General features: G+C 42.5%; 1 protein-coding gene across 2 annotated transcripts in view; it reads right to left on the bottom strand.

Moving 5' to 3' along the window:
• Positions 1–14016, bottom strand: part of MAP1A (microtubule associated protein 1A) — a 187630-nt gene extending 173614 nt beyond the window's left edge. The window contains exon 1 of one of the 2 annotated variants that reach the window (XM_088472871.1): positions 13797–14016. In XM_088472871.1, the coding sequence (XP_088328997.1) occupies positions 13797–14016 (220 nt within the window). The remainder of the gene's footprint in view (positions 1–13796) is intronic. The other variant, XM_088472872.1, reaches the window with a different exon arrangement.
• Positions 14017–18871: the final 4855 nt, after the last annotated feature.

The following is an 18871-nucleotide window of genomic DNA, read 5'->3' as shown; positions in this document are numbered from 1 at the left end:
TGTGTGTGTGTGGAATGTCAGATAGCGCTACACTGGTCCTGCAGGAACCCACTGTCAATGTATGCAACTCACTGGTCCAAACAAATTATGGCACCGTGCCGCACACAACTCTATGCGACAGACTTCACAAATATTATCAACTATATATGTGAGGTCCAAGAACCACCCTAACTACACCTGTAGTAGGGCAGACCGTAAAGGAAAGGGATAGATATAAACTGACAGTTGGGAAAAATGACACAGACAATCAGTGCTAGCATAAGTCACATACAATGCAGAAATATATATACATATATTCTGCAAATTGGCACTATATTCAACTGCCCAGAAAAAGTGTCTGGGAAGGCTATAGTGCTACATACACTAACCCAAGGGAGAGGTATGCAGGGGGACTGGACCACGCGCTGTCCTGGGAGATCTGCGATGCACCATACAAGAACATGGCCACCGGAAACCACAGAAGGAGTGTGGCCACAGGAGGAAACAGCTCAGCAAAGTCAGACCTCAGTGGAAAGGCTGAGGGGAGGAGCCCCTAAAAACTGGGAAGCCATCTCCCCTGGCTGACGATTAACCCCTGGGACGCTGGCTCCCACAACAATAATGTCCCTGGTGGTCAGGGGCATCTTAAGAGAGGAGGGGGCCCGTATGCACTCCCCGTGTGGGGCCCCCTCCTCTCTTCCCGGTGTCCGGCAGCCGACTGACACGGCTGGCCAACCACCGGAGTATTAGTAGACTCAGGGCACACTCTAGAGTGTGCCCGGAGTCTACTGCGCATGCGCAGAACGCCAGAAAAATGGCCACGGCGGCCATTTTCCGGTGTTCTGAGCAGCGCTGACACCCGCCGTGGGACCACGGTCATGTAAGTTTAAAATAATATGAGTGCAGGGTGTGCGGTGTGGGGCCCCCCTGGTCCGGGGGCCCGTGTGCCCTGCACACACTGCACCCATTATAGATACGCTACTGCTGGTGGTCTAGTGGAGCGCAGGGTATGGAGGCCTGTGTCCACACTCAGCACCCCTGAGTCCCTTGTGACCGGAGGTACGACTGCCAATACGAGGGTCACCGCAAGTGGTGACCCACCTTACCTGTCCTCGTACGTCCGGCTGCAGTCAGGGCTATCCCACAGGGACCGGCTAGCACAGGCCCCAGGGGCCCGCCGAGATCCCCAGATCAGTATTGGCGTTGCGGCGCCGGCGGGGTGACGGAGCGGCAGCGTAGGTGTCCTCTGGACAGTCTGTTGCTGCGCGCTCTGAACATAGCAAAAACAAAACTAATAAAATTATAAAATAAAAGTAGCTTTTAGGGCTGTCCTTAAGCAGCCCCCCGCGTTAACAGTGACCCGACTCCGGCCAGGCACCAACTAAAACTGAGGTGCCTCTGGCTCGGGAGTGGGGTATAGGGAGGATGGACCAGTGCATCCTGGGAGCTGAAAGCTTTAACTGCATGGTGCCCGGGATCCAGATCCATCACCTACACCCCAAGGTCTCCCTGTGGAGCCTATGGACCCTGAAGAAGGAACTGTTTTATTATCATAAATAAACAAATGTCATACAGACAGAAATAGTAATTGTTGGTGCTATATATTTAATGCCATATTGTACAATGCCCCTATTAAAATGAAATCCTCTAGTGCAAACAGAATTAAATTGATTGAAACATTGGAGGTACTGTATCAGCCATTTAGCTCCAAGAATACATTACACAGCTTAGATTTACAATATTAATTCTTCAAATGTCATAGCCCACTTTGTTTAATATAATAGTAATTCTGCTAAGTCAGATTATTTGTATTAGCCTCGGTATTCACTAGTCCTGTTATAATCATTTCTCTACTACAGAATGAGCTCACGCCTAAAAATGTCAATTTGCCTGGTTTGAATTAATAATTTAATTGTGGACATAAAATGCCTTAGTATTCTCCAAGGGTTTTGTAGACCCTGCTCCATTTTAAAGCTGGCTATTTGATGTATAATTGAAAATCAAACATCCACATTTGCATCAAAGCTATGTTAAAACTGTCTTTGATCATTTATTTCCCTATATGGATTTAAAACTCCTTACAGAAAATGCTCTAATAAATGTTGAACTAGATGAATAAATGTAATAGATTAGTCTAATAAGAAAATAAACATAATGGGCCCTATTTAGAGTTAAGAGCAAATCAAGTTAAATGGTACAAATTTGTACCTGCCGAAACCATGTTGTGAATTAAGGGGTGCAAACACAATTGTTTTCTTATTCTTATTATTATTTTGCATGCAGCATAAATACTGCCTACTTTTGTACAGGCATCACACAAATAGTTGGGGAGCAAGGATGCACCCTAACTCCAACATGGTTTCTAAAAGGGGAATTTTCCACCTTTTCCACCAAAATTCTGGGTCTGACCAGGAGTTGGAACAGGGTTCCTATCCGGATCAGACCCGGAATTTAGCCGGCGCCGAGTCGGGATATTCCCGAGTCGGCGCTGCTCACACCGCAGTCGGGTCTGCATAGACCCGGCTTTTCCAGCGTGAAAGTGGACGCTTGGAGATGACGTCATCTCCAAGCGCCACTGAAGCCGGACCAATCGGCCGGCTTGCGGCGCACTGCAGGTCATCAAGACCCGGAGTGCGCCGTACAGACAGTAGGGTTTCACGGATTGCTCCCGTGTTAAACCCTGCTATTTACCTGGGTTGGATTGCCGGGTCACTGGACCCGGCGATCCAACCCTCACCCCTTTTACACCAAAGAGCTGCCCGAGGTAACCCTGCAATAACCCGGGTTTTAGCTCCGGTGTAAAAGGGGTATAACCAGGGTAATTTTATTTCTGGGGACATGCCACCACCATTGTCTCTGTGATTTTTGCTGCTCTGCAGAGTTGGCTTGACGCTGCAGAGCAGCACTCTGAAGACTGTGGAGAGGTAAGTATAACTACATATGGGTGCAGGGTGTATGGTGTGGGCCCCCCTATACACCGCACACCCTGCACCCATTATAGATACAATGTAGCAAACGTTTAAACTTTGAATTTGGGAAGCTAGTACCTAGTTTTATAGGAGTCTTTTCTAACTGCTTAGAAATGTTTATGCCTGCATATTGTTTAGTTTAAAATGGTGAATTAATTCTATATAATGTTCTTGCATTTACAATATAAATTTAACACCTATAGGATAAAGCAGCAATTTGGAATATTACTAGATTACTACTAAATTAAATAAAAATGTTTAAGATGTGGGGACCACTATAAATAAATATTAAAATGATATTCTTAAACCCATTTCTTAAGATTAACCTTGGAGATTTTATCATCATAATCTGATAACTTCACAATTATAGATAGGATTGTATGCACATATGTATCACTAACACATTGTTTAATATTAATTCTAGTCACTTTCTCTCTTTTTTTATAGAACCTTTCACTGAATGAGCTTTCACCTGTACACTTATTTCCACTTTAATGTTAAATATTGATATAATCAGGGATATTCTTTAGAAATATGAAATTTATATTAGATCTTATCAGGATATCCAATGAACCCCAGGCAAAATTAATATTTATAAGTAGTAAAACTCACAATATAATGACAACTGGTATAACTAAAATTATTATAATATACTACACATTATTTTAGATTAATTACTCTTGTCACTTTTCTTTTTTAATTTTGATCTTTCACAAGAGTACAATTTATATTAGATACCACTTTATTACATTACTACATGTTTTTTCACTTTTATAATAAATATTGACACAATCAGGGACAATTTTTAGGAATATTAAACCTATATTTGAAATGTGTTAGGATATCTATGGAACCCTAGGTAAAATAAATATTTCTAAACAATTTTATTTATAGTAAAATAATAACTGGTATAACTAAAATTATCATAACACAGGGAAAGGAAACATCTTATAAGAACGTATCTATATCCTAAGATAATATTTAGAACCAAATCTTTGTATCATGGTTCTGTTTAAATGTAAGATTATTAAGAATTGATATTTGAACATATGCTGCAGCAAACAGGAGCCCAATACACCATATCATCTAAATAATTAGATAATGGGTTAATTTAAATAAAGATGGCATAATGTATTCCGGTTTTGCAAATACTTGAGTGCTACATTATATTATCCCGATTAGAGGGAGATAGGATAGAGTAATATATTGAAATTAAAAAAACTAGCAATAAGCAGAAAATTAATAAATTTAGCCATTTAACATACTAATGATTAACTGACGCTCTTTAAGAAAGGACATCAGCATAGAATCTATAGAGGAACCTATCAGAGAGAAAAATAAGGAAGGGAAATTCAAACCAACCTATAGTGTACTCGAAGATGGGATAAAAGCCGGATACGGCAGGCATTCGGGTTCCACTGCCTTGAAAAAGCAGCCTACTGGCGAAACGCACGTCGGCATACCACACTGCCACCGATGCATGGCACATCTGTATGCCAAACACGTTATGTAAAATGTTAAATGTAATATAATATGTAATATGTGATACCGGACTGATTGGGGAATCGATGTGTAGTGAGCACGAGTTATGTGCATTGCATGCCAACAGTACAAAATGGAGCATCGCATGTACATGGGGATACTGTGGGGAGTGAGACTAACAATATATATTATACATACCCACATGTCAACCCAATAATATTTAGGACAAACCGCAATCTGTTTGCATTAATAAAGTGCCGCATACACACGGGACCATTGCGGAGAGTGAAATTAACATAATATACTGCATGTATCTACTAGTCAACCCAATAACATTTAGGGAACTCAGTGAACTGCAAATATAATAAAGTAACAAAGGAGATATATAAACAACTAAGTGCAAGATATTTGACACTGGAGATAGCCCTAGCATTTAATACATTTATTACGTAGTCTGTTTCAATAATGTTACAATCGTAAAACTGCAACAAATATTTGCAGAGGAAACGTAGGATTCCAAAAAGAATTATTGAGACTATGTATCATTTTGCCAATATACTGTAGGGGTTGTGAAAGACAGCAAAATTCAAATGAAATCTGTGTCCTAATAATCCTTGTGTATAAAGGAAAATATTAGTTCTCTTTTCAAACACCCGATATTAGATATCCCCATCGAATAACATCTATAGATGAATGTAGGAACAATTATATGTGATATGCTAATACAAATATGTGGTATGTAAACTACATTCAACCCTTGAAAAAGTCCCCAAACGGGATGAAACGCGTTGGGGCACATTGACATACCATCCATTGATCTATACCAATTGTTTATATGTGTATGCCACCACTTGTGGTACTTGTATTTTAGCTGTATATCAGCATTTATACCATCTGATACCACAGTAGCCGAGCCTGGCATGTGGACAGACAAATAAACGGAACCTTCATTTATCCAGCATATATTGTCATCTATAATACTTGGACTTGAGAGTCCTCCGCTTATCTTCCCCCCCCCCCACCCCGCCCACACTACCAACACGCATCACTCGAGCCAGAGGAAGACGTCAGGTGGACCAGCAAGAACACATCGGACCCTGGGTAAGTTTGCATATCTTACCCACCGTTTCTGCACACTAGTGCCCACTATACCTGAAACCCTGGTTTGTATGTTATTCTGTTTTTTGGTGTGAATTCCGAGGCGGAGTGGCAGCATTTTTTGGCGCAGTGACCAGCTGGAGAGGGGAGAAGTATATTTGCAACACACAATTATTATAGACTAACATCACCACCGACACGTGTTATACAGATGAATTCCTCTGCCCCAAGATGTTGCCGACCAGAGACCCACTACTTTTTGTAACTGCACGTTGCAATTATAATACAAGAACAGCCACCCCACAGTTTACATTGGGTGCAAAACTTTGAGACTATTTATATATAAGCACAAAACCCACCTAAATGATTAGCAACCAACATCATTAAGAATATTTTCACATGGCTGCTAAGTACTGATAGTCCTCCGAGCGCTGACACTTTACCTTATCCTTGTTATTACGATAGGAGGTTGGGATACCCTCCATGTGCCTAGCAGCTAGAGGCTATCACTGTGTAACACAACCTTGAGCGCGAACCTCCCATAAACTTTTGAGTACATTCAATAAGTACCGAGTATCAGAGAATAATACGTGGAATAGATCGATGACCGGTGGCATTTTTTAAAAAATCACCTTTAATAAATTTTCTACATATGTATACACTCTTTTCTTTAAATTTCTATATATTTTAATAAACATTTCGCCTTTCTTTTTGGATCTAATTAAAACCTTTTAATATTAACCTAATAAAAGTTATATTTTATATTGTAATAACTAATCCGGAGAAACAATTGGATGCGAAGTAAGCATCACCCTGATTAGTGCACCAGACATAAATTTTATCTTTTTCTTTTGTTGTTCTGATTATGCCAATTATAAGATAGTCAGATAGCACCTCCATAATTATTTATATTATATTTAATAAAATTTGGAGAAGTTCGGGGTCTTAGAGAACTGTAAAAATAATATCTCTCTGGATTAGATGTACTAATATATACAAATATGTTTTGGTGCGAGATCATCACAGTTGTTTGTTTTCAGATAATCGTTCATCGTTTAGGCTAAAAAATACAACGATTTTTTAAACGATTGAACAATAACGACGTTGTTATAGTTAAATCGTTAAAAAAATTGATGTGTGTGTACGCACCTTTATACTGCTTTTATACCTAAATTCCGGGTCTGACCCGGAGTTTGGTATAGGTTTCCAAACCGGATCAGACCCGGAATTTAGCCGGCGCCGACCCAGGATAATCCCGAGTCGGCGCCATTCACACCAGAGCTGGGTCTGCAGTGACGCGGATTTTACGGCGTTGAAGTGGACTCTAGGAGATGACGTCATGTCCAAGCGCCACTGAAGCCAGCCAGTCGGCAGGCATGCGGCACGATCCAGGACATCGTGACTTGGATCGCGGCGTTTACACTGCAGGCTTTCACGGGTTATTCCTGTGTAAAACCCTGCAAGTTACCTGGGTTGGATTGCCGGATCACTCCACCCGGGAATCCAACCTTGTCTCCTTTTACACCAAGGAGCCACCCGGGTTAACCCTGCAATAACCCAGATTTTAGCTCTGGTGTAAAAGGGGTATTATTTGCTTAAGTTGTGCTACTTGTCCTACTTCTGTTTTATGATTCCACTCATCAACTCTCTGAACAGCTCTCGTGGCTCTTCCTTAAGTCAAATATCAGGTTTTGGACTCTGCCTTTGATTACGGTTACATACCCTTAAGCTGGGCATACACGTCCAGATAAAATGCCTGTCAGACCGACAGACATTTTATCTGGCAGCCTGCCAGCCGCAGATGTCCGCGGCATACACTGTGAGATTTCTCACAATGTATCAGCCCGACATCTGCGCTCCGCCCCCGGGGGAGGAGACATTTCCCTGTTCCTTCCATGGGAAAGAACACAGGAAATGTCTGTCTGTCGGCCGCGGCTGGGCATACACTGCCCGATGCGGCCAACAGTTTACCTCTTAAATATGCATCGGACGGGCATGCTGGACAATCCGGCATGCACGACCGAGCAATGTTTAACCCTCCGTCTCCCACACACACACGCTACAATTATTGGGGCGATCCGTGGATCTCGGGCTGATCGCCCCGATAATTGTAGCGTGTATGGCCAGCTTAAGAAATAAGACCTGATTTTATTATGTTTTCAAGGTAGGCCTTAAGGCCCCCATACAATTTGAAGATTTATTGCTCGATTTTAGGATTTCCCAATCTAGAACTCTGCGCCCATACACTACAGATCTGTTTCAGTGATTTGCAGATTTTCAGCAAACACAGCTCTGCCAATCTTGGAAGGCCAATCCTTTTACTAGTAACGGTCTGCTGATCTTCTTCATACACTCACAATCTACAGCCCCAATCCATCTGTGAAATCCTATATGTTGGACAATCTGATTTAACAATTGCAATCACTTTTTGGCTGCAATCTGCGATCTGTGAAGCTCATACATTGCAGATTTTTTTATACAACCATCTGCAAATTGCAGAATTGCCACAATCGATTGCTGATGTATGGGGGCCTTAAGTTATTCCCAGTTTAATTCCATAATGTCCCTCAGAGTGCTTCACCCTGTGTTCACATTTGCTTTTATTTGAAGTTTATGGAGCAAAATGCCACAGTTGTCATGTGAGACTAGCAGTAGGATATTTTGCAAATGCTGATCACTCATACATATAGGAGCTGAGCTATAAAAACGCCAGTTTGCTTAGCGTACCTTGTGTGAATTCGCCCTGGGCATGCTCAGAATAACAGTTCACACAAATACCAGAGTGCAGAGTCATATATAATCCGAATGTGTCTACACTTGCGACCAGAGAAGTGGAAACAGGGGGAAGGGAATGCTTGCCTACTCACCCAGAATGTCCGGGAGACTCATGAATCTTGGGTGGCTCTTCTGGATGCCCGGAAAAGTAGGCAAGTTCCCCAGAGACTGCCTGCTGCCACACACTTTGTCGGTGAAGTGGGCAGTCCGGGAAGCGTGATAATGCAATTCACAGTGAATTACGTCATAGTGGCTCCAGCTTTACAATGCTGGTAATTGTGGCATTGTATAGTGGGGTGGGTCACAATAATATGGACGCAGTGCCTTGCCCCCCACTTGCCCACTTGACTGCATCCCCCATCCACCACATCGCCAACCTCCCGGAGGAGGCAGCCGAAAAGTTTCCAAATATAAGGAAGTGGTGTTCTCACATTGCAATCCTTGTAGACCAGCAACAGGTGCTCTGGCCCTTGGTATACACGCTCCAAATTTACAAGACAACACCAAATGCCTACAAAGAAGACTATAGTTATATTTAAGCCTATTTACGCTGGGGTACAGATGAGTTATGGCTTGTTGCAACTAAATTATTTGAATGACCTGCACTGTATTAAAGAGGAACATATAACGTGGCCAAGCCCTGGAATTAAGAATTGTTGGTACTAGAGAAATAGGTGAGAGAAAAAACTACATAAAATAAAATAGCATTTAAAATCTTAATTGACAGTAGAGATGAGCAAAGTCGCAACAGAATTGTACGTTAATTGAATTTTGCAGCAGAACTGGCCATTTCACAGCTGAGAAGTTCCAGTGATACAATCTTAAATTGCAACTTTGCTTAGCCAATCTGCACTGCATTCTGTAAATTCTGCACTTTATGGATATTATAGTCTATAAATGGAGCTGGGATGACAACATTGTGAATCCATTCCGCTTTGTGATGTGTCAGGGATTAAATACTGGAGGAGTCCTGGCAGAAATAAAAGAATAGGGCAAATTCTGTGGAACACAGGTGACGCCATATAAATAAAGGATAATAATAATAATAATAATCATTAATAATAATAATTCTGTACCAAAAACCTAAGGTCAAATTCAAACACAGGATAGAGAGAAATTACACACCCAAGTGTGGAATGTGGTGAATATTCCCTGGAATACATTTATAAATGTAGTTCATTTTCAGTGTTCAACTGGTTACAGGAAAATAAAACATTTATTTGCACAATATAAATGTATGTTTTAAGTCTATTATGCAGCTCAGATATGTACAGTTAGTAGGTTTAGTACTGCATATATGGTGTATTAAAAGTGTAGACTGTATTAACTTATAGAAATTTATTCCCACCATTTATAAAATGGGATCAATAATTAATTTAAATTTTCACTGACACCTGCATACCATCTAACCTCAACAACTTAAGAACGAGTCCTACCAAAGATACATTTTCAGCTATCAATATTAACAAGCAATCAGGGGCGCAGAGAGGGGGGGGAAGCAGGTACTGATTACCAGTGCTCAGGACTTGCTGGAGGGGTGTGGCGAGGGCCCGGGTCCACTGCCCCCCCCTCCTTCCTTAGTCCTGTCAGCAACAGCGCCCAGCACAAACTGCTGTGTGCTGGGCTGCAGTGAGCAGTCTCCTCTGCTTGCACCTAATATAAGCGGGGGGAAAGTGATTGCACTGATTCCCCCCCCCACCCCGTGGAGCAAATACTGTTGTATTTTTTAAGGAAATGCATCTACGCCTCCTTACATTAGGTCTTGCCCCTTGCCAGTTTCCAGCCCAGCCAGACTCTCTGTGGCCTTGCTCCCAATTAAACAATGGTGCCTACATTTCAGTTGGTAATGCTCAACATAAAATAGCCTTTTAATCTATGGGGTCTTTTTAGCAATAATCTCGATATTGGCTTGAATACTTTCAGCCAGTATAATCGCGATTATTAGCATTTTTTACTTACCTTACACTATGCAGTCTATACAGCAAAAATCTTTTCAGGGACAGTGGTTGTATTAACACTCTGTCCCTATGAAGTCCCTGACAGCATTGATTTTGTTTTCCAAAAAGAGGGACTTTCTCTATCTGGTATTGCAAGTGCTCCAACTTCAGGTAGGGCATACGCATCCTAAAGGCGACTGAAACTCCTTTGCGCTAGGGAGGGCGTAAGTGCGGTTCCCTGCCCATGAAGTTCACCTAGAGAAGAAACTTGTCCCCTCGTGGGCTCGCTTCCGGCATGGTGGCTAGCTACGCTCACCACAAGATTATATTCCCCCTCTATTTCCACGTGGATGGTAGGGAATGACGTTGGACAGTAGCTGATGACGTCAGGGTCCTCTATGCGAAAGGAATCTAGACACTACCTAGCAGCAATAGTATATAGTCCTCAAGTTACTTTTTATTAAAAGCATCTCTAAAATGGATATAAAAATTAATGTCTATATAAATTGAGTCCTATGTACTTTCGTGTTTCTGTAGTACTGATTTAAAATTTGAATATACAAATCACTAAAACAGACACTGAAGGTCTAATGAGCAAATAATGCAAAACTACAGTAACCACATAAAGTGAAGTCAAGCCACACATGGCGGCTATATCTACAAAAGGGGGCTACTTTGGACAAAATGTAGATCAGGTTTTGTTAAAAGGATTCTATGATTTCTTGATAATCTCCAATTGTTTATTTGTTCTATGCATTGATGCCAGAATAAACTGAGACAATAAACTGCGTAAAAAAATTTAATAAATGGAAAAATGGGGATATTTTAAAACTTCTGACCAGTAGCATACTACATTTTTATATTTTAGATAATCTCTGTGTGTTATCCTACTAACTTCACCATGTATTAAAGCTATATTGGAAATAATTGATAAAAATTATATTTCTGGAGAGCAGCAGTACAACAAAGGGTTTTAGAATTATGTCAAGGGTGTAAATTCACGTAGTCTTAGTGCAGTGCTGAATTTGGCACTGGTTTCTCACCTGCAGGCCTACTAGGACTTACTTTACGGGTTCAGCTTCCGTTGTCATTTTTATAACAGTTAAGTTATACTGTAGGTCTGTTCACTTTTTCTTGTTTTTTCATATTTATTGTGATGTGCTGCTGCACTCCAGGGATATTCTTCTCAAGGCCAGATTAAGGCTTGTGGGTGCCCAGGGCAACTGTAACTGACACCCCGCTGCCACTATGTCCTTTTCCTTGCCCCACAGTGCCTCCCCAATAAGCTCAACAGTGCCTCCCTCTTTGCTACACAGTACCACCACAATATCTGCCTCCCTCCCCCATGTGTCCCCTTGTACTTCCCTCCCGTGGCATGGTCAGCTCCACTTGAATGCTGCCGGCTCTGTGTTCTACAAGCACAGTGCATAGAGCACAGAACGGCTCCTCAGTCCCCTCATCAGCATTGCGGATGTTATGGACGCTGTATGTACTGTGCATGCAGAGCACAGCGCTGCGGCAGCCCCTGTCCGAGAACAGATGTGCGCTGGGCACCTGTTCTTAGCTATTGCAGGGTCAAACTAACCCTGTGTGTTGGCCCTCTGTGTGTGTAGGGGTCCCGGGGTGACTGTTTCTGTCTCCCCCCGCCCATAATCTGGCCCTGAAATGATTGTAGCACAAACCATAGATATTTCAGGTACAGTAGGAGCGTTATTTCCTGCATTCGTATGAGCTAAAACAGCTTTATACTGAACAATAGCATTGTGGAAGGGACAATGCAAACTAATATGAAATGTATGCAAACACTTAATATTCCTACAACCCAGAACTTATTTTGCTTGTTAAAAGTATAAGATGGTATGGAGTATGTGACCATGGGCGTGCCTATAATTGGTGCAGGTGGTGCAGTGCACATGATCCTGGCCCACACTGCACACCCTGCTCCCATAGACGATACTTATCTGTCCCTCGGCGCTGCTGAAATTACTGGGAACATGGCGCAGACGCCATGTTTCTGGTGATCAGAGCATGCACAGTGCCATAGTCACCGCATGCGCCGGCGAGAGAGGGGGGCTGCACTGCAACTGCACACGGGCCGTCTCCTCTCTTAATCCACCCGTCATGTGACCATTATGTACTCTGTAACAGTTTCTGAGATATAACTCCCATCATCCTCAGCCAGCCAGCTTAGCCTGGCAGAATAATGTAATTAAAATTGACTTTGGCATTACAATTACAAATGCACTCCTTGCAAGACATTTTTTTCATATAAGCATTAACTTTAAAGGTCTCTGTTTCTTGATCATTAGGTTTGCAATATAATATGTGACAATACAAGCACAGAGACATTCAGATAGCATCTATTTGCAATACACATACAACAAATATCACTTTATTACAGTAAATCTTCATGTGCTGCCATAGTTGTATGAAGCCACAATACCAATGAATGAAATTATTAAGAGAAATGAGTGAACATGGTCTGCACATATTTCAGTGCCTGCATTATCTGTAGTATAAACCTCTGCCGTAATAATCTCTTGTCAGATGTAGGCCTATGACTCAGTGCTTTGAGTAGCACAGCAGCAATGCGTCACATCTCCCCATGAATCTAAAGAGCGACTTGTATTCCTGCAGACACCCCTTGCAGGATTTAACTCATGTTTGGATGGGTGGGGCACAAGTTGGTGAGAATGCCAATGCACCCCATAAACCAACAATAATGTCCCATAGGAACTAAAAGGTTAAATGTAAGTTTATAAAATAAAGTTTTAATTTATTTACTTACTTTACTTTCTCTACTTACTAATGCCATCACTGCAATGAAATGTGCAATGCAGTGAAATGTGATCCACTTCACACAGTAGAGTGCATTGCTGTAACTCTATGCAATCAATGAGCGATAATGAGTAGTACTGATATTTTATCTGTGCTACTTGATATTTAAAGGTGTAAAAAACCCTGTCTACTAAATATCAACAATGAAACAATAACCTAAAGATATGTAATCACAAAACATTCTGCTAAGGAAGTGTTGGCAGGAAGAATTCAGCACACTATATACTTTGCTGCATACCACTGCATACATACTGTAGGGGAGATCTTATGTTTAGCTGGCAGAATGATTAACTATATCTGCAGCAGCATACATACTGACCTCTGTTAGTCCACAAACAAGCCATTTAAATTAAGCAATATTCTTAATTTTTATGTAATCCACAAAATAGGCAAACTATTATGAAGTTAGATAAGAACAAAATGACATAATAAATAATGTACACAGGCATTGTTATATTAAAGTAGCTGCCTATTTTCATGTTAGTCCTACATGAATAATCCTTTACGTACTCTATGTTTGTAAATGCATGCTGCAATGATAGCATGGGCAAAAACATACATCATGCAGACATGCATCTTTCACACACACATGCATATAATTACAATGGATTGATCATGTAGTTATTTTATCTAGTACTGCAATAGTAGAGGATTCTATATCACCCTGGGTGCTCAGTCAGCCCCAGGAACCCCTAATAGCCATGCAGTTACTGCTCACCGTGCTCCAGGTGATCACGCACAGCCTGCAGCTGCCCCTCAGTAGCTATGTCTCCGATCACTATAAGCAGGTAGTGTCTCCGAGGATCCCACCTTGCAGCAGCCGCGGCAGCAGGAAGACCCGGGCGCCGCTCTCCGTGGTGCTGAAGCTGCAGCGCCGACCCTGCGCCGGTCTCCATGGTAACGTAGAGGGCCTCCGCACAGCCCGCCTCGGTCGCCATGGAAACGCTCGGGAGGCTGAAAGGAGATGGTTGTGCGCTGCTGTTCTTAAAGGAAGCTCTGGGAGACGGTGATTGGCTGAGCCAGCCTGACCAGGGGCACGTCACAGCCTCGGGTGGATTGATGGAAAAAGAGGCGGGTCCTAGGAGGAAGATTTATTGGGCGATGGTCTTCCAATCAGTCACAAGGGAAAAATCTCTGTTTGAACTGTTATTTACCAGATGTAAGAATAATTTCTGTATGATGGATTGTTAAAACATTTCCAATGGCAAGTGTGCAAAATACTGACCACTTTATGTAATATTGGTGGTTTTTAGTTTTCTGCTTTTCAAATAGTAACTCAATTATTCCAGTTTGAAAGCAAATAACAGCAAAAACAGTTAATATAAATCAATGTTAGTGAAACAATGTCCATGAATTTACATTTCTGCCAAGAGTTGTTCACACTCATTTGTGTTTCATCTGTAACATATTGAAATTAACAAACTCACCCAGTGTCAGATTGATGATCAATTTATTTGAAATTATTCGAACATTAAAAAAACATAGACCCAGATTTATCAACTAGTGATATTCTTGTTATCACCCTTTACTAATCTTAAATGGTGTTCCAACCAATTAGCTCCTGTCATTTTACAAAACATGACAGGAGCTGATTGGTTGGAACACCATGTAAGATTAGTAACGAGTGATAACAAGAATATCACTTGATAAATCTGGGCAATAATTAGAGTATAAATGTCTTTTTAAATGAACATACAATCCTTTGACCTTCGAAGGAGATATATACCTATCTGCCATAGCCAGTGGCGGTTCCTACCATTTTTACTGGACTGTAGCCTCTAAGTAAAATGCACCACTGGCTGTAACATTAAAACCACAGGGCTCTGTGGGCGGCAAGCGTTTTCTAGATGCTCCGTGCACTGCCGCGCTTCATGTCATGCACTAGGGGGATGGGCTGGCAGAGGGCACATTAAAGGCCTGTTACGGCACTGCCCTTGACAAGTGAAGTAAATAACATTGAATATCTCATTACAATGGCACTTGTGAATTGGTGGTATATATTAGGCAGCAAGCGGACACTTATCACGGGGGTCCGGGACTTACCTGTCCAGGTGCTCTGGCGGGGACCATTTGGTCTGGGTGCAGGCTGCTGGTGGCTGGCAGGGTGCGCAAGCGGGTTCCAGAGAGGTAGCGCTGGGTCTCTGGCTTAGCAGGGATGTGGTGGCTGGGAGGCTGTACGGATGCTGCCGGGTGTTGGGCTCCGCCATATTGGATCTGGCAAGCCAATCCTTTCTGCATGATGCACAGGAGGCTCTGACAGCCATTCCAGCGCAGGCACTGGGTATTTAACGACTTCCTGGGAGTTCTAGAGTTGCCAGTGCAACGTCTTACACAGCTAGTCTGTGTGCTAGTTCTCTGTGCTCCTTTAGTCTCGTTTGGCTCCAGCTTTCCAGTTTGCAGTACTGTTAAAGTGTTCTTTTGGTTCCCGCTTCACTTTTTAGTATCTTGGCCAGTTGGTCTGTTCCATCTTAGTTCTGGTGACCTATCACGTTACAGAGTCTCCCCACCAGCAACCTTAGCCAACACCGGTACTAGGTTCCTGCATCTCAGCTTCTCCAGACCTGGTGTTCCGAAACTTTCCAGTAGGGTTTAACTCTTCGCTTTCCTTGTCTGGATCAACGTCCTCCATTACTTCTACTAAGGACATTCATGAAGAGATATTCTCTTTGTCCAGCCTTGTTTAAATTTCAGAAAATTGCTCCCAAGTACTTCCCTGCTCCCAGTCCTGGTCCACATCCCACTTTGAATGTGACAGTTTGCACTGGCCAAATGGATTCGGCTAGTGGTCAGGATTTCAGAGCAGACCTGTTGCAAAGTATTGCCAGTCATTTGGAGGGTCTTGAAGGGTCTCACCGTCAGTTAGGCAAATTCATGCAAGAGCTATCTCACTGCCAAGATACTTTACAGGCTTCTCTTGTCATGGTCAGCATGCCTGCTACAACCAATCCTCCGCCTGTTCTAACTACTAGTCCTACCATAACTACTTCACTGACACATCTCCATCTACTGGCTACAAACAAGTTTGACGGGAATCCTAAAATGTGCCCCAGCTTCTTAAATCAGTGTGACGTTCATTTCAATCTTCCGCCTGATAATTTTCCTTCTCCCAAAACAAAAGTTGCTTACATTGTTTCACTGCTCTCTGGTCCAGCCCTAGAATGGGTGTTACCGTTATGGGAAAGCCGATCCTCTGTTGGATGATTATGGGAAAGCCGATCCTCTGTTGGATGATTATTACGAATTCCTGTCAACATTTCAGAGAATCTTCGACGAGCCCAGGAGGGCAACTTCAGCATCCACTGAAATCATGCATCTTCACTAAGGGAACAGGACAATAAGCCAATATGTCATCCAGTTCCAAACTCTGGCTTCAGAGCTGCAATGGAACGAGGTGGCTCTGATTTTGGCTTTCTGGAGTGGACTTTCTGATCGCACAAAAGATGATCTAGCGACACGTGATCTACCATCCAGGTTGAATGACCTTATCTCATTATGTAACAAAGTGGATTTACGTTACCATGAACGACAGGCAGAGAAGAGTAGAGTAGATCGTTTTAGGTTTCGACCTTCCCCGCCACCTCCTCCTATTGTTCCTGCCAAGTCTTCGACTGAAGAACCTATGCAGATTAATCGGGCCCCACTCACACGTGAAAAACAACAGAAACGCTGCTGGGAGAATCTCTGCATGTACTGTGGAGAGGCCGGTCATCTGGTTGCTTCCTGTACCAGTCGCCTGAGAAACTATCGCTCCTAACCAGCCACGGAGACACTAGGTTGGGACTTGTCTCCTACTAAGTCCGAATCTACCATTCCTGTTACCCTGGAGCTCACTCAAGGATCTAAAAATGTCCTTTCTCTTGAAAGCGGAGCGGCCGGGATTTTAATTTCAGCAAAATTAGTCCAGAAGTATCAGATTCCTGTACAGTCTTGATCTCATGCTATCTCTCTTTCCGCGGTGGATGGCAGCAGCTTCATTAATGGAATGGTCACTCAACAGACTTGTCCGCTCAAATTCTAATTGGTGCCCTTCATGTGGAGTTACTAGAACATTTAGTTATTCCTAGGGCCTCCCATGGAGTTAGTTTTCGTTATCCTTGGTTAAGCAGACAATGGGGCATATCCAATTAGTCGCGGGGTTTACCCCGCGGCTAATTATCGCGCAGGTCAGGATTCAATTAGCGGGGCCTCCACGCGCAGGTGTCCCCGAGACCCCACGTGCGAGTCCCCGCTGTCAGGCTTTACCTCACACCTCATGTAGGTGCGAGGTAAAATCTGCGAGAGGCCGCCCTATTCGGCTTCGCGCGAGCGTGAATAACACTGATTCCGCAGTTCTCGCGGAATCAGTGTGTTCTCGCGTCGAAGTCCTGTTTTTTGGACGTGGGGAAAAAGCTATTTTATTGAATAGCTAATCCCCGTGTCGCGGGACTTTAGCCCGAAAATTAGCCGCGGGTGAAACCCTGCGGCTAATTGGATATGCCCCATAGTCTGCAAATTGATTGGGCATCAATGCAAATTTTGTCATTCTACCTGTTTTCAACGAGTGCAACCTATAAATAAAATTCAAGTATCAGATCCGTCTCGACTTCCTTCTCAATATTCTTCATTTTAAAGATGTTTTTTTGCAAATCAGTAGCAGATGTCTTACCTCCCCAAATGAATTGGGATTGTCCTATAGAGTTGATGCCCAGGAAAATTCCTCCACGTGGACGAATTTACCTACTTTAAGTTCCGGAAATGAAGGCTACATCAGAATATATCCAGGAAAATTTAGCCAAGGGATTTATTCGTCCGTCTACTTCTCCAGCAGGCACTGGGTTCTTCTTTTTTTCAAAAAAAGGATGGTGGACTTTGTCCCTCCATAGATTATCACAGATTGAACAATATCACAATCAAAAACCGGTACCCTTTACCCCTTATCACCAAGCTATTTGACAGGGTTAAGGAATGTACAGTATTTACCAAACTGGATTTGAGAGGGGTCTATAATCTCATCTGAATTTGCCCGAGAGACAAGTGGAAGACAGCGTTCAATACCAGAGATGGGCATTTTGAATATTTAGTAATGCCCTTCGGCCTCAGTAATGCCCCTGCTGTCTTACAAAATGTTGTAAATGAAATATTCTGAGATTTACTCTATACCTCCATAGTCCTTTATCTTGATGACATATTAATTTTTTCTTCCAATCTAGAGAACCATCGGTAACATGTGAGAGAAGTCCTAAACAGATTGCGGAAGAATATCTTATTTTGCAAACTAGAAAAATGTGTATTTGACGTTTCTTCCATACCCTTCTTGGGTTATATAGACTCTGGCTCTGGATTAAAGATTGATACAGAGAAAGTACAAGCCATCTTGAATTGGTCACGGCCTATGTCTTTAAAAGCGATACAGAGATTTTTAGGTTTTGCGAACTACTACCGCAAGTTCATCAAAGGGTTTTGATCTCTTGTAGCACCAATTACTCAATTACTACTATGACACGCAAAAGGAGCGAACCCTATGCAGTGGACTCCTGAAGCCAAGACCGTCTTCCAGCTTCTTAAACAAGCATTTATGACTGCTCCAGTATTACGTCAACCTGATGTAAATTGACTCTTCTTTTTAGAAGTTGATGCCTCTTCTGAAGCGGGAGGAGGATAATAAATTTCACCCCTGCGGATATTTCTCGAAAAAGTTTTTGCCCACAGAGAAGAATTACGCCATTGGGAAGCAAGAATTACTTGCAGTCAAGCTCACCTTGGAGGAGTGGCATTATCTCATGAAGGAGCAAAATTTCCAGTCACTATTTACAC

The sequence above is a fragment of the Taudactylus pleione genome, unplaced genomic scaffold (assembly GCF_031769625.1).
Source record: "Taudactylus pleione unplaced genomic scaffold, aTauple2 ptg000129l, whole genome shotgun sequence".
Lineage (NCBI taxonomy): Eukaryota > Metazoa > Chordata > Amphibia > Anura > Myobatrachidae > Taudactylus > Taudactylus pleione.
The sequence above is the reverse complement of the archived record's forward strand: the minus strand, read 5'-3'. Positions and strand labels throughout refer to the sequence as shown.